This window comes from Telmatherina bonti, assembly GCF_933228915.1.
Source record: "Telmatherina bonti genome assembly, chromosome: 10".
Lineage (NCBI taxonomy): Eukaryota > Metazoa > Chordata > Actinopteri > Atheriniformes > Telmatherinidae > Telmatherina > Telmatherina bonti.
In genome coordinates, this window is record NC_136628.1 from 30,128,642 (window position 1) to 30,145,507 (window position 16,866).

The 16,866-nt window shown below is 39.2% G+C and overlaps 1 protein-coding gene across 6 annotated transcripts in view; it reads left to right on the forward strand.

The window, feature by feature from the left end:
- Positions 1 to 15,786, forward strand: part of LOC306761447 (vacuole membrane protein 1-like) — a 58,146-nt gene extending 42,360 nt beyond the window's left edge. For all 6 annotated transcript variants that reach the window (XM_079247606.1, XM_079247608.1, XM_079247607.1 and 3 more), the window contains 3 exons: positions 146 to 207; positions 14,106 to 14,208; positions 15,500 to 15,786. In XM_079247606.1, coding sequence (XP_079103732.1) covers positions 146 to 207; positions 14,106 to 14,208; positions 15,500 to 15,643 — 309 coding nt within the window. In that variant the 3' untranslated portion in view covers positions 15,644 to 15,786. The remainder of the gene's footprint in view (positions 1 to 145; positions 208 to 14,105; positions 14,209 to 15,499) is intronic.
- The last annotated feature ends 1,080 nt before the right edge of the window (positions 15,787 to 16,866 follow it).

Here is a 16,866-nt window from a genome sequence, read left to right on the forward strand (position 1 = left end):
GTTTTAGGATAATGAGTAGTGTGTGTGTGTGTGTGTACACGTGTGATGGGGAATTATTGGTCAGTGCCACGTTCAACACCCTAGCAATGACCTTAAGGTTCAGTAACTGACTCGTCTCTTTTGTGTTTTCTTCATTGTCGTACAGAAACTGTTTGTGATCATCACATTCAGCAAGCACATAGTGGAGCAGATGGTCTCCCTCATTGGGTAAGTAGGCCTCATTTTTGTGTATATTTATGTGTGTTTGTGTGTTTGGCCTCTAAAAGTACCACATGTACTTTGCAGTTGTCATATCACAAAGAGTTAATGCAGAAGCTGATACTTCAGGTGCGTAATAGGTGGTCATCGGACATGTAACTTCTGAACCACCCCCTCTTCTTCCTCATGACCCTGCCAAAGGTCATGCACAGCCAGAAGTGGTTATGACTTTGAAAATTGTGATTTTGGAAGCTGGTGTGTAGCTTTATCCTGAGTGAAGTCCTGTCTTTGGGACTTATATGATTAATGACTTAGATTTTTCCACTGGATGACTATGAGCATGAACATGTTCAAGTCGCTTAACAGAGCAAGGCAGGCTCTTGTCTATTACAGAAACCCGTTCTTGACGTTATCAGTCATCATAAATTGTTTTCTTTGTTAAATATTGTACCTCATAGGGTTCACAGGTCAAATCAAAAGGCCGTTGGAGGGGTTCTGGTGGCATCGTCAGTGCTCTGAAGGTGTACTTCTGATTTAGCCAATAAGAGTGAGATAGTCAAAGGATTAAAAAACTATTAGATGCAAACCAATATTAAAAGATTCAAAACCAGAAATCTAGTTTTTGTTATTTTTAAATACCGACTAGATTTATGAGAAGTTGAAAGAGCCTCTGTGTTTGGTGTGGGTGCTGATGGGTGCCATGATGGGTGTCCTTGTACAGATGCCAGAGGCTGCAGCTGGAAACTACCCTCGACACACCTGCTGGTGGGAGTGCCTTTTATTGCACACACACACACACACACACACACACACTTGTGCACGCTGAGCTTAGGCACTGTTGGTCTCACACACACATTTGCTGTGGTGAAATCCGGCAGCGAGATTGCATCAGCTCTCTTCCTTGCAGTGTTATCTTTTTGTACTTTTGCTACTTCTGAAATTAATTTTTAGAAAACCTTGATTAAGATCAGATATTTAAATTGTTTTTGCTCTCTTTCTTGTGTCTTTTATGTCTGATTATTTCTTTTTTTGTTTTGACAGTACATTTATCTGACTATATAATATGGCACAAATTACACTATCTATACACTTACTCAAGCTTGACAAAAGTTTTTGATATTTCACATTTGTGAATGTGTATACAGAGCATATATACTTTTATAAGTATTTATAAGTAATTCTTTGGGTTGTACCAGAGCCATACTCTGGTAGTCACTGTTCATTGAGCTGTACGTTCAGAGTGACAGATGATTGGCTGTTCATGTTTCAGTTTTACTCACTTCTTGCTTCTTCTTCAGAGGAAGTTTCCCCCTTTACAACTTGTCAACCGTCAGCTTCCTTCCTCATTAAGGCTTTCCACCTCTGATTCTCTGTTACTCTCACTTTCAGTCACATATCACCTTATGAATGGGTGACAGCCTCACCACCTTAACCATTTCAGTACCAATAGACCGCAGTGTTAACTGTAAAGGGTTAGCTGCTTGGAAAAAACACAGGTGCACGTGCACTTGCAAGTGCACACACATACACTTCCTTTATGTTTGTACCCGTACAATACATGTTCATCTAGGTGATGTGGAGTTCTGGTTCTTTTCTTTACTCAGCCACAAAATGTTTCCAAAATTTTAACCTCGGATTGATTTATATTTGAAATAAATCTGGAAATGCCACAGGAACTTTACAAACACGCTCTGTGTAAGAAAAGCCATGAATTGATTCACTTTTGATTCATCAACTTGACAGAAACACATTCTGGATTTATATTTTTTCAGTGTTGCATAACCAAACAAAGTAGATTACTAGTCATCAAAAGATTTCTGATAAATTTTTTCTATTTTTATTCTTATTTTGCACCTCATAAATAATTTAATGTTTATAACCCATTAATTTTTATTTAGGATTTGCTACAATTTTTTTAATATTCTAATATCAACTAAATGTTTTTATCAGAGCTAAAATGCACATATTGTGTCGTTTTTGGGGCAGTATAATATTTATATTGTGTGGCTCTGGGTTAAATCGCGTTCGATTAAAAGAGTCGTATTTGTATTTTTGAGAGACTAAAGTGACCGTTGGACTTTGGCTTTGGTAATCTCATTCCCACATGACATAATACAATACTACACTCAAAACTATTTTTCACTCCTGTTTGCCTGTTAGGTGATCTAGTTGGCACAGACACAGAAATCGTTGACTTTAACTTTTCCCACCTTAACCAGTATTGTTGTACTGTGCTGAATAATTATTTTCAGTTTTCATGTATGTTGAAAATTTACTTGCATTTCCACAATTATCTTTAGCATATTGTGTTTTTTTTCCTATTACACTAAAATGTTATTTATAATTATAAGTTTATAAATTTTTTATTCAGTCAGTTGATTACCATACTAATAAGATAGAGAGTAACATTTAAACTTCAGCCAAGGTGCTTTTGATATTGATTTTTTTTTTTTAAATGTTACTGATTGTGTCTTTTCTTTAATTGTTGCGAGCAATTGTCTCGTAAGCAGCGTTGGTTTGTCTGCATGTTGGTGACATAACTCAAAAAGTAAAGAATGGATTTTGATTAAATTTTCAGGAAATTTCAGAAATGGAGTAAGAAACACATGATTTGTGTGCCTGGATCCAGAGCTTCTAACAAGAAAAACAACAATAATAATAATAAAAAAAATCCTAAAACACAAAATCAAAAAGATAACTAAATGGCAACAGACAAACAAAATATTCTTGGATAAAAGTTTTCAAGTTCAATTATGAATACATTTGGTAGTGGCAAAAAAAGAAGACATGGCTTGATGGAGGTCTGCACTCTCCGTGTACTTCTGGTTAAATAAGAATTCATTAGTATTTAGATTTTTTTTCTAAACTTACCAGGTGAATCCCCTCAAAATCTTGAGTTTCAGCATGGATGCCTCGTACCTTTTGACGGCACTTTTAAAGGTTTTTTTGAGTGTTAATGCAATTTACCACAGCTGTATTTCTGATTAGATCAGATATTAAAGTACTTATTATTTTTTCACATAATATATTTTTGTTTTTGTAAGAGTTTTGTCCAACACAAATTCCATAAATTTACTCAGATTTATTTAGAAAGAATTATGTTTCCAACTCTGTGAAAAACATTCATGAGCTGTTCTTGATGAAAGCAATTTTTCATTTTCACAATCAGTTTTATTTGTGAGCTCAAACATGGTTGTCAGGATATTTTCATTTTTTCATTTTATTTCTTTTTTTTTTTTTTTTTGTTAAAACATGAATAAATGTTTGTTTGATAAACCAGAAACATGTTACCACATTAAGTCTCAATGAAGAAGTTTGAGTCTGAGGTTGAAACATCATCAGGCTCTTAAACTGTCAGCAAACATTTCTGTCAGCAGTCTCAACTGTCAGCAAAATGACCAACAACAAGGTTATTTACTATCTTTTTAAATCAGTTAATATGAAGTGTTGAATATGCAAATTATGCCTTTGATTATGTAAAACATTTGTGGATCAAAATTTCCATCATGTATTTATGACTGCATTGAGCTGCTTCTGAAAACTAGATCATAAAAAGTACAACGGAAAAATATCATACACCTCGACAATTGCTCAATCAAGTAAGGTGCTCTGCCTTTTTCAGCTGTTTTTGTAATTACTGTCTGTCAAGGACAAAAAAATGCATGTCAGACATCTCAAATTTATTACCTCTTCATGTATATTGTGGAAACAGATCCTTGTCTCTCTGGCAGACAGTTTTCAGCCCTTTTTCTTGCATGCAAAGCATTCCAAGTTAAATCTATAACCGTTGTCAGCAGCAGGAAGAAATAATAAAGATAGTTTTACTTTGAACTGTCTCAGAGTCACAATAAAATCATCTTTCAGTACCTTTAGGTCTGATAACAAAAACTGATAACTGGGCCAGATAGAGTTGTGTCTGATCAGACTTTTTAGGGATTTTTTTGCATCCCATGACTAATGCAAAAAAGTCAAGAAAAGCCGTGTGTGTCCAGTCATTGTAAGTCAGGAGAAAAACCTGCAAACTCTGGCAGAAGAGCATATTTTTCAATATTTCAGGTATTTAAATTTTTTTATTTTTTTTATTTGTTTCACCACCCCCCCCCCCAAAATACTAAAAAGTGGAGTGGAAAAAGAATTTTCTTAGATATTTATGATTACCAGTGTTCTGGATTTTCCCCAAAACATGCCACTTTTCTTCTCTTCCTTTTTTGTTTTTATTAAATTAACAGTGAAGAAACTATTAAACACTGTGGTAGTCAGGTTGATTACCTTAGAAACAATTCAGAGAATGGGTGATGCCCTGCTGCTATGCATCATATAACACAATGGCAACAGATTTATCTTTTTTATGCTGAATCCTCCCTCTCCTCCTTTCTCTTATCTTAGCTTGGAATTTGTCATCCAGTAAGGTGGTGATAAAAAGCAGGAAGGGCTCAAACTCACCCACTGCAAGCAGTAATGGATCAGGGATCTTTCCTGTGTTTGTCATGCTGTCTGCGTCTGCAGGCTCCTCATTTGATCTGTCGTGAGGTGCTGACTTTTGGCTGAATTGCTTACTGTAATTTGCACTACCTTTCAGCAAAGGAAAAGACAGAAGTCTTCCCTAATTTTAAGAAAACCTGTCGAGGCCCATCTGATGGCTTTGGTGATTCATCCCATGCAGGATTCCAATATGTCTACATCCCGTTAGTGGTGACTATGGTGAGGCTGGACTTGATTTGTCGAGTCAGAGGGGATAAAATTATAAGAATTGGAAAAGGAAAAATAGGTAGGGTCGACAATCAATGTCTTAGACTTTAAGAGTTGCAATATAAGTTTCATCTTGTGTCATCTCATCTTCTGGATTCCAACCACTGTTTCAGATCACCCTTCTTGATAATCCATCATTTTAATTGAGTCAGCCCCTCTGCATGGAGCTTGGTAAATCTTTCACAGTCATGTGTCATGGGAGGGAGTATCACTGTCACACTCTCGGGGTGAAAGCTATTGACATGCAGAAAGGAGGAATCAAGACCTGAAAAGCTTATCCAGTTGAGGCTGGTGTGTTGGGTCCATGGGGGTAACCCGGCACGTCTCCATGAGAATGCACCTATTTCCATGTGAGTCCATCTCCAGGGCTGGAGTCCATTATCAACACAATGGGCTTCCAGATGGCTGTTCCTGCTACACAAGGCTATCAGCATTAGGAGCTCACAGCAGGCTGCCCTGCTCAGGAGGAGACCTGGCGGGAATAACAGGTCAGGACAGGCCAGCCGATGGCTGCATGAGCCACTCAGCTAAATCACACAAGGACTTGGCAGATCCCAATCAGCATGAGAATGTAATTCTGGTTGTAGGGAAACTGTCACACTGAACCGTAACTTGGAATAAATGAGTTACCAGTGTTCAGTCATGTCACAAATTGTCACATTTATGCAGTTTGATCTACTTTCTTTCTGCTTTTTGCCAAAATTTTAACTGAATAAAGTAAATGTAGAGTTGTTTACTTTGGGGGGAGGGGAAGCTGGTGGTGGGAGGAGCTCTGTTGCATTTATATAACAAGAAACACTAGAGCTACGCTAAAGGTGCTATTTAAGTTCATGCATGTGATTAAAAATTTACAGATAGTCAAATTTTTTTACTTCTCATTTCCTACTATCCTCATGTAGACGTGGGTTACTGGAGAAGTGAAATTGCTGAGTGTCATGTAAATCAGACTATTCTGGGTATTCACAGTACTGCAATTCATTGTGTTTGTGTGGACCTGCTGAACTTTTGGGGTCTAAGGGGAAAAAGTCTGTTGCAACCTGTTTCCACGGAAATCTTGAGCACAACATTTTAGCTCATATAGAAACAGAATTTGTGTAGTTTCATATTGAAAATGAGGCAGACTGACTTAGAAGAGCTGTCACATGAAACATCTGAAAGTCACCTCGCGGAAAGGGATTTTTTTATGTTCTCTGTTACCACATAAATTTTGCGCCTATTTGAAGACTTTTTAAAACGTATTTTACCGTAACCATTTGCAAACAATATTGTTTCTATAAATACTGTGAGCCATATGAGCAAAGTCTTCCTGTTAACCCAATCTGCAGGAAGGGTGTATTCTCAATCCTATTAGTCACCGGGTGCTCTGGTCACCTGAGAAGCTCCCTGACAAAGATGGCATTGATCAGTCCTTCCACTGCCTCCCATATTCCCTCAAACACAGCCAGACGCCTCAAACAGGATGATGGGAGCAGCAGCAAACAGGGCAAGACAGCGGGAATACGGTGTGGCATGGTGGGCAGCAACTGACTCTCTTTTTATATAGCATCATTAAGTTTAATGCGAGGCTCGGCGGGGCATCTGTTTTCTCATCTCATCCACTTCAGTTCTGATTACCTTGGCCCTGAAACTCTGACAGAAGCACAGAGGCAGTAACAGGTTTGACTCTGAGCCAAAAGGTCTTACTAGAGCCATTTAGAAAAATATTCAATCACTCAAGAAGACTGATTGTTCAGATCATATACTCCAGGCCTGTTTCTGCAGTTAATAGCACACTGAGGGACTCTGAAGGGGTACACAAAGATCTGAGAGTAATTGTAGCTTTCCCAAGTAAGCATGTGTGTGTGAGAGAGAAAGGCATAGAAAAACACAAAGAGAGGGAGAGGTCAGATGTGTGTTCTAGGCCTGGTGTCATATTATATGCTTCTCCGGCACAGTTTGTATCCCAGGACTTCCTGCTTTATTTGTCTCATATCACACTATTTGCCACGCCAGATGCACCGCTCACTGATTAGATCCTTCCTGCACATGCTCAGGCTAAGACTGAGAAAGCGCTAGTGGATGGCAAACGGCCTTTATGTTGTTTTAGGAAACAGTTCCCCATTGATTAATTTTTTTTATTTATTTATTTTTTTTTTTAGAGTAGATCGTTTATCTGGAGAGTGCAATGTGACCTCAAGCTCTTAATCATCATCATCATCATCATCCACTGGAGTGTATTGTTCAGCAAATCCTATGAACATCATAATGTGTCCTGTATCTTTCACTGTTTGTCATGGGGATGTGTGTCTGCGTTCTGTGTGACGAGTTGTCCCAGACAGGCCCTGACTCAGAGGCCAGCTGGCCAGGCGTCCGGTATCAATCACACCTCAGTCAAAACAGACATATTGTCACCATTCTGCGTCGTTCACTGCAGCAACAAGTCATGAAAAAGGAAGGTCTGACTGTGAAGGGGCTTGTTTGTAATCATGCTTACTGTGGTAATGCACTGTGTTGTTCATTTGAGAAAATAGCAACCAGTTGTTGAGGCCTGAGTGGGAAAAGTAGGACAATAATTCATCACTTTAAGATTGTAGATGTGCGTTTGAGTAGGCCATGTTTGTTTATGAACATTATTAACAAGATTTATGACTTTGTAAATCTAGAAGCAAATTATTTCAAGTCACATTCACAACTTTTTTTAGAAGGAAAATAATATGTGCAGTTGGCAAGTTTTAATCTTTTGTTGTGTTGTATAAGTACATAAGGATACAGTTTGACAAAAACTACAGGTACTTTGACTTTGCATCTGCTACTTTTAGACCACAACCTCTGCAACGTGTAAACTCAAACAGGAACCTGCAGTTATACCTCATATACAATTAGACAGAAAGTAAATAAATGACTTCTAAATGTATGCTGCTAATCTTTTGTTTCCTGTCTCTGCAATATTTTGTTCTGGTTTTGTAAAGCACTGAGAATGTACAGCAGCAAGAGTAGTTCTTGAAAGCAGGGGATATTGAGCATGTTGTGGCTTTGCCAGGTATGCAGTACTGTAACTGATGCGGTTGTTTGAGCAGTATGTAACCTTGTGTATGACGTACCTTACAAGCTCAGTACAGTCTCCCAGTGTACAATATGCAGAAAAAAAAGTCAGCACCACAGATACAGTTTTGTGTTTAGTGCTGCTGTATTGGATTAGTCACATATGTACTTTGCATTTATGGGACAGTTCTCATTTATTCCATTTTCCAGTCATTTCCACCCTGTGGCCTTGTTTCTATGGTGCTATACTCCCTTCACATTTAGCATCTCACAATGTCCTCATTCTGGGTTCTGTATTTATTTTTAGATTTCTCTGTTGGGAATAACAAAGCATAACGTCCAGTTGAAATATTATAGGTGTATTATTTTTAGTTGTTTTGTTTTTTTTTAAACAATGCCACCATAGGTACCATAGAGTGGCCGTCAATCCAAACATAAAATCATGAATAAGCAATGGTGCCCTACATCCCCTTCATCCTTTTCTGTTCCTCCACCTCTATTTCCATCCTGCCTGTTGCTGCCGTTCAGCATGACTTGTCTGGATGTGTCTCCAGTCGCATCTGACTCACTGAACAACCCTTTTCACCAGTACAGTGGAAGGGTCCAGGTGTGGTTACCCAGTGACCGAGCAACTCCACACCTTCGAGCCCAGACCAAAGGGGTCTGTGTGGGTGATTGAAACATGGGGGGGTGATCAGCTCCCTGGGTATCCAAGAGGATATATTTATTTAGTATGTGTGTGTGTGTGTGTGTGTGATGGCTGACACAGATGGCTGTGGAACAAGGATATGATAAACACCCAGGGCAAGGGGATCTCCATCCAAAAGTGGGCTCCATGTTTTAGTGGTGAAGTCATTGGGAAAAAGTTTGGTAGAACTGGAGGAGGAACAGACAGGCAAACACACAGACAGATATTACCTTACAACATTTACACATTAAGTACAATTTTCCTTACTATAAAGAGGAACACATTTCTCCTCCCCTAAATCCATTATTTCATTAATCCAATGCTCAATCAGACTAAAGCTTCAGCAGTGATTTTAGCCACGAGTTGAAAGGACGAACATTTATACTATCAGAGTTTTGGACAGAGATGGTGAGCAGATCAGAGATCCAGCACCATTAGTCTGAGCACCAAATGCCACATTTTGTGTGTGTGTGCTCAGTGTTGGTGCTGTTATGTTAGGTGTGAACTATGGCCCTGTGGAGCATTGAGTAACACCAGTGATTGCCTAAGCCAGTTGTTGTAATGATGTCGTAACCGGTTGGACCTGGCCAGGGTTTGGCTGTCATGTGAGCCCTTGTTCTCTATCTTTCTCTGCCCAGGACGTCAGGGCACATGTATGCGTGGGTTTATGTATGTCATCTTGAATTTGTGTGCATGCCTTTAGAACATAAAGAACAAGAAATAATTTATTTTCTGACTATTTATCAAGCTGTGCTGAAAGTGGCAGTCATCAGAGGGGGCAGACATGTCAAAGGTGACATCTGACTCAAGGACTGTGGAATTTGGTTTTCAGCAATGTGAACACAAAACACCTTGACACACTTCAGACGCCATGAGCAGTAGCAGGAAATTATACTTCATTTAAAAATGAGAGGCTGAGATGTTGCTTACAAATTAACCCTTCTGAACAATAATCGGTCTACAGGAAGTGAGAAATGTGGGGGTTTCCCTCCTCATTTCCTTGTCTCGGCCAGGATTCTGTACTACGTGTTTGCTGCTTATTGATCACATTTGACATGTTTCTTCATTATTCAACTCTGTTGTACTTTTATGAGACAAATGTTGGAACTTGGATGTTAAAATTTTTATACCTTTTTCTGAAGCTGTAAATTTCATGCCCAGCTTGCTCATACTATAACACACACACACACTTAACACACCCATTTTGTTTGCATGTTTATTCCTTTTTTATTTTCTTTTTTCTTAAAACTTAATCAGCAGTAGGTGGCTGTTCATGACACACACACATACACACCACTCACATATAATTCCCTGTAAATAATGAATGTAAGAAAAATAAATAAATATATATATATATATATATATATATATATATGTATATACTTTTACATTCATTATTTATCTGTGTGTTTTACATTCTTACCTCAATATGTATTTTCTTTGAAATATTTTAAGAATATTTTTTCTAAGAAATCATTCTGATAAATTTCCTCTGTGTGTGTGTGTGTGGTTATCAGTTCTCTTTACAAACCCAGATTATTTAGATACATAGTATACCCAGAGAATTTGGTTTGAAGCATCAATTTCAAAGTGACTTTGAATTGAAAGTCCGCTGACAGGTGTGTTAAATTTCACGACACACACACAGATAAAAATTGTCAAACAATTTTCTCTTATTCACATTGTTATGTTGCACAGATGTGGTGTGTATGCCCACATTCAAGTCTCTGGAAAAGTGGAAAAAGTGAAGGCAGTGTTGCCGTGGTTTCTCCTGTAATCTGGAAGAGAGCTGTTCATGATTAGAAATATTGATCTAATTGTGTTGGAATCATGTAGCTGTTTTCTTGGATATGGATGAGAAGAAACTAATAATTTGCGCTTAGATTGCACAGACTTGAAAGAAAGCATCAATGGATTGTAAATGTTAATTTTTTTCTGCCTGTTTTGTTTTATTTGACCTCAGAAGTCCAAACAAATACAAACTTTTTTTCTACCAACATCAGGATTATTAAAAAAAAAAAAAAAAGTGGATGGCTGAATGAATTTTTAAGCATTTCATCACACATGGCATTCAGCCACCAATACTGAACATTTTTACATGCAGATTTTCTTCAGTAACTTGCCACCACGTGGCATTTTCTTTAAAAAATAGCTCACTTGTTCATTACATACATGAATAAATAAAAATGCCCTTGTTCCGCCATCTGTGTATTTACTTTTGAGTGATGTGATCTGTGATTTCTAAAGAGATGTACTGATTCATTGTAAGGATCATATTGAAATGACATTAATGCCATCCATTTATTAATATCAGAAAGCTCACTGTGCTGCCTTAATTAATGACTTAATTACCAGTCACAGGATATTTTTGCTCTTATGTGTTGCCATATACAACATTTTAATGCTGACTTATATAAATGAAGCCCCTTTAAGTTTTGCGCAACTTCTGGAAGTAATTGAATCAATTAGAAAACATCTATTAAAGTTTGATAGGATACACACATGCAGAGTTTTTATTGTTGCAACACATTTCAAGACTTTTCCTTGTTGTTATTAGCCTTTTATATGTCCTATATTTTTCCCTTTTAAGAACAAAATTAACTAGTTTTTCACACACACACACACACACACACACACACACACACACACACACACACACACACACACACAGAGCTTTAATGTTTATTGTAGTTTTATGTGCCTGACAGTTCATGTATCATTTACATTTTTTTTCATTGAATCATTTCTTTACATCTGTTTTACTTTGAATTATATCTACTTAGAATTAGAAAGAAAATGTGACAAACAAACAGTTGATGTAATTTTAAGGTACATTCCTGTGCAGATTTTTCACTTCCTTTACTAAGATTAGAGACATGACTTGGTGATCTTCTCTTTCAGTGCGACCATAATTTAAAAGTTGGAATTAAATATGTTTAAAAACCGAACAATAAGGAATTTGCAGCTTAGATCATTTTCTATGAGATTACACATAATTTATACAAGACCAGTTTTGTTCTGAATAATTCTTTTTACATACAAGAAAAATTAAGAAGAGATGAAATGAAGAATTTTGCTTTGTGTTTTTGGAAAGTGCTTTAAGTCTTTTGTTCAGACAGATTTATTGTCCTGTTTTTAAGGATACTAAGTTCAAAGTAAAGGGTTTATTACTTACTAAATTTAAAGGATAAGTTTTGAACAAGCCTGTTTTTTTTTATTGACATAAGCAGCATGTTCCTGCTGTTACGAATTTTTTAAAAGTTTTTCCTTCCTCACCAGCTTTACTAAAGAAACAAGGAAACAATTAACTTTATATTTCAAAGTTTGTTTTACTAAACAGGAAAGACAGCATTTACAGTGACTGTGTAACATTTATTGCACAATATATGAATTCAATGCATGCATAAGTCACAAAAGAATTCCCATTTAATTATGCCACACAAACCTATCGTCATGCCAGACTAAGAAAAAAAAAAAGGCTCTTATGAACTCCTTAAACTCAGTACAAGTACTCACAAGTAAATTATAAACACACTTACAGTAGAAATTCATAAATCCAAAAATTTCTCAAAATCTTTTGTAGAAAGTGAAAATATATTCCCCAAAAGTACAAAATTAGAAGATAAGTAATGGTGAGACCAAGAGGCAGTCCTGACTGTGTGGCAATAATGTCTGTTTTAGACTTGTAGCTTTGAGCTTCTTTGTTGGTGGATTTGCAGAGGCTCATGACTCAGTATTGCTCATCGTGTAGGAGATGATTCGCCCGCCATTTCTAAAAGATCTCCCTCTCATTCTTTGTTCTTCTCGTGTTCTTTTACATTCTAATCTCATGTATTTCTCAAGGTTTTTTCTCATTTATTTCTCTTTATTCTGGTGCAAACTAATATTCAGCTTGTCGTACAAGTTTCATAGTTTTGACATTGGTAAGTGTGTGTGTTAAGGTGTAAAGAATTTACTGATGTGGGGGATGGGAATGTGTTTGCTTAAGTTTCCCTCCAAAAAGAAAAAAAGAACTTGATTATTTTATAACTTACTGTGACTCATCAAAATCTTGGTTACAATGTAAAGAGTTGGACTTCCTGTCTGTTTTTATGTCCATTCACGTGGAGGATATTTATTACCTGTTATAAAGTTAATCATTACTCAAAAACTTCCTTGTAGTAAATGTGATCACTTAACACAATCTGGTTTTATTTCTTTTGTTGTTGTTTTTCTTTTTCTCAGCATAACATAGGTGTGTGTAGACTTATCTGTGTGCAGAGGTGGGGAGGGACGGAAATGACTTGCCTCCTTCAGAGAAAGTTATCAGCCATAAACTCAACCGTATGTGACATGACTGCCCACGCAAACCTCCCCTAAAATCTTTTATGTGCCTCTGAGCTTTGATGATGCCTCCCCAATACGAACAAAAGATGCAATAGTGGAGCACGAGGAAAGCGCTGAAACACAACCTCAGGGGAGTAATACAGCCTCAAAAGACAATTAGTGGGGGTCTTTAGTATGTATTTGTTTAGTGATTAATCACTAACTCCGGTGAGGAGATAGACCACTGATTCGCGATTCTAGGGCATTCTCTCTGCAGTCTCTCGCATCGTTTTTTTTTTTTTCTTTTTTCTTTTGAGTGTGTGTGTTCGAGGGCTGAGAAAGGGTGCTCAGTACTATGCTTGTAGTTGGTGGCTAAATCTTGTAAAGGGTTTCCTAATATGGGCCGTCTTACAGCAGTGCCCTCCCCTTGTGGGCCATTCCCTCAGGTCTCAGCCAGTGATGACACGGCTTGGGTACGACTCACTTCCTCATTAATTGGCTGAAACCAGTTCTTACAGGAACTGCCAGTGATAAATGTGAGAGTTCTGAGAAGTCATTCATTTCTCCCCGCTGCAGCGGCAGAGGAGGCACTGCAGGGGAGTTGAACGGGTTCACCGATGTGTGTGTGTGTGTGTGTGTGCGAGCAGGAGAGGAAGCCGAGTATGTGTGTATGAGCAGAGAGGAGAGAGTGGAGCAGAATGCAAGCGACTACTGCCGCCGCTGCTGCCGAATGAGGACCGGCCAACTTTTTTTTATTTATTTTGTTTTTTACCTCTTTTTCATTTTTGTCTTTATTTCTTTCTCAGTGTCACTTTTTTCTGTAACTGTGTTACAATGTATCTTTTATTTTCTTTATCCTTTTTCTGTCCGTGTGTGTGTGTGTGTGTGTGTTTATCTATGGGGATGAGCAATGAAGGGATCGCACGCGCTGCTCTCGCCGTCTTTCTCTCTTCTCGGAGAGAGGAAGCAGGCCGACACTGTACAGGAGACAGGACAGCATGCCTCCCTTTGTTGCTGCCCTTGGGCTGGTGAGTAACAATGATGTGACGTGATTTGTGCCCCCCCCCTCTTTCTCTCTCTTTTTGTACCCCCACCCTACACACACACCCCTCCACCTCCCACCCTCTTCTGTTGGTGGAAACAGAGCTGTTCCACTGCTGGGTGCGGCACTGCAGAAGCCCTTCAGGGAGTACTTGGAGGCCCAGAAGGCCAAGCTGCACCATCTCGCCGGAGAGGGGAACCCAACTGTAAGTACCAGGGGGGCCTCAGCCCCCATCTCACAGCTTTTATTCATTCACATGTGCGCGCCACGAAAAGAATGCAGCCCCCTTACTTTTGCCTCTTAAACTCCTTTTCCCTCCACTTTTTAAAAAAAAAAAAAAAAAAGACAAATGTTCCTTTAATCTTAGCTTTCCTTTGTGTCCCTGACCCATTTTCTTGTTTTTTTCTCACCTGCTTCACCTGTTTCCCTTGCTATAAGTTAAATTTTCTGATTAGTCAACTTATATGTATACATAACAGTTTTTTGTTTTTTTTTAATATATATTTTTTAAATTTGATCTCCTTTTAAGGCCCAGTAGTACACTTTTGTTAAATGTAGTGATACAGTAAATTATAGAGGCTTGTCTGGGGCCAGAATGACAGAGTAGGTTAGCTCTGCCTTGGGCAGGCTGGGTGGGAGGGAGGAGGAGAGGGGCCAGTGTGGGGTATGGCTTCACTCGCTGTATTGAACTGTACTACTGTAGCGCGGGGCGTGCTGACTCATGCTCCATTTTACCAATTGGGAGACTGTGTGTGAGAGTGTGGTCACTCCCCTATGTGTCTCACACACACACTTGCACTCACTGCCCCGCCTGAACCCAGCGCAAACTGTAGACCGGGACGACCGCCCCCCCCCCCCCCCCCCCCCCCCCCCCCCCCCCCCCCCCCCCCCCCCCCCCACACACACACACCCCACCACCATCCACCCCACCCCCGTTCTCTGCCAGTGACAATCCATCAAAACCCCCCTGTCTAGAACAAAAAGAGGCAGTTGTAGCTGAAGCGTATTTCTTTTTGAAAGCTTTTTTTTTCCCTCCTCCTCTGTTTTTATTCCCTCTTTTTTCCCCCGTCTTGTACTCTGTGATTCATTGAAAACGATTTTTCTTTTTAATGTGCTTACAAGGAAAAGAGAAGGAAAAAAAAGATAGACTTTGAGTTACACAAGGACAGATTAAGGCATTTTCTAGAACAATGTTGCTTTTTTCTTGTAACTTGAGCCTCTAGCAGTTACTGGAGAGAAGCAAGGCAATTTAACGTGGTGGAGGCAGGCTGGGGTCAGTGGGGGCAGTAGGAGGGAGGATGGTGGGGGCTGCCGCGTGTTTTATTACCCCTGATCTCTATCTGTCCTGCACATGGAGCTGGATCCCCACCTAGCTAGCCTTCAGCATCAGGAGCAGAGGGGAGCGCAGGGTGTGTGTCGGGGGGGAGAGAGGGTGGCCCTCAGCTTACTGACTGAGCTCTTCTCTCTTTCTGTGTTCTCTCTGTGGTTCCTGGCAGGAGGAAAGCTGGCTGTCGTGGCTCTTCGAGAAGATTGTGGTCATCATGGTATGCTTCTTTGTCTGTTCCATTGTCAACTCCATGGCGCAAAGTTACGACAAGCGCAAGCAGCAGGAGAAGTACTCGCAAGGAAAGACAGAGTGAAGGCCTGCACTTCATGCTTGACCATCAACTTCAGAAGCCTTCTTGTTTCTCCAGGCTTCCACCACTCCTTCCCTCGTATGCGCTTCCCCTCTTGGCTGATACCCCATCATTACCTGAAGCAAAATATCAAAAAGCCCATCTGGTTTCTCTCTTGCTACTGTAGCAACGCGCTCATTTTGAACTTGGACTTCTATCTTCTTGTTTATGAAGGCTTTCTGGTAGTGGTTTCTGCTTTTTGCATTTTTCCTCTGTAAGGTAGGTGTTTGCTGTGGTATGTGTCAGTGCATGTAAGCTTATCCCTTATGAGAGTGTCCATGTTGGTGCTTTTAGCAGTTCCTGTGCATGTGAGAGGAAGCTTTTTGTCAATGAGTTCCCTCAGTGTAGCCTTAAGCTCCACTGTTCCAGGTAAAAAGGGTTACATTATTTTATGTCCATTGAGTTACTGGACTTTATCTGAGTAAGCTAAGGTTGTTTCAATCATGTTATGTTTCTAAACCAGTGTAAACTTATTTGATAACTTATTTCTTATTTATAATTAGTAAGTGACATGATGTTCTGTATTTATTTCTGTAGGGTAGACTTCTGCTTGAATTTGGCTCAGGTTATATAATACTTAACATTAGTTTCTTCAGAATCATCCATGTCTATTTATTGCACTGTAAGTCGGTTATAGTAAAGATTTTAATGATTGCTTTAGACTGCACGTGGTGCTTTAGGATGACTGCTTCTTTGGGGTACAGCTCATCGTAGTACTTTTCAGTGAGAAATCAGCCATGAATCATCCTGCTGGTTCCTTTGTCTGCCCTTATTGTTCTGCTTCCAGGAAGGGAGCGCATGAGTCAGCCCGGGGCTACTTTACCAGATGCAGCCGTATATATTGAATCAGATCTACAACTGTGCGTGCGTGTGCCTGTGTGTGAAACAGAGAAGGAGGTAGAGATAGTGGGTTGCGTTTCTGTGGCTGTCACATTTGTTGCTCTTCCTTTTTATCTTTTATGGATTAAAGCCGATTGTGCTCCGCTAATAGACTACTGCCTGGCAGTCTTGGTGTGCAAGATAGTACCTCTTGTCTTTAACTTAGAGGCAGCTACAGTAACATGAGAAGTGTGTCTTCTTTGTCTTTGTGTGTCTAGGGAGATTTTTTTTTCCATAGATGAGGTCGGCAAGCTCATGTCTGACACTACATGAGCAGCTCTTAAAGGAAAACTGCATTTTATCTGGTG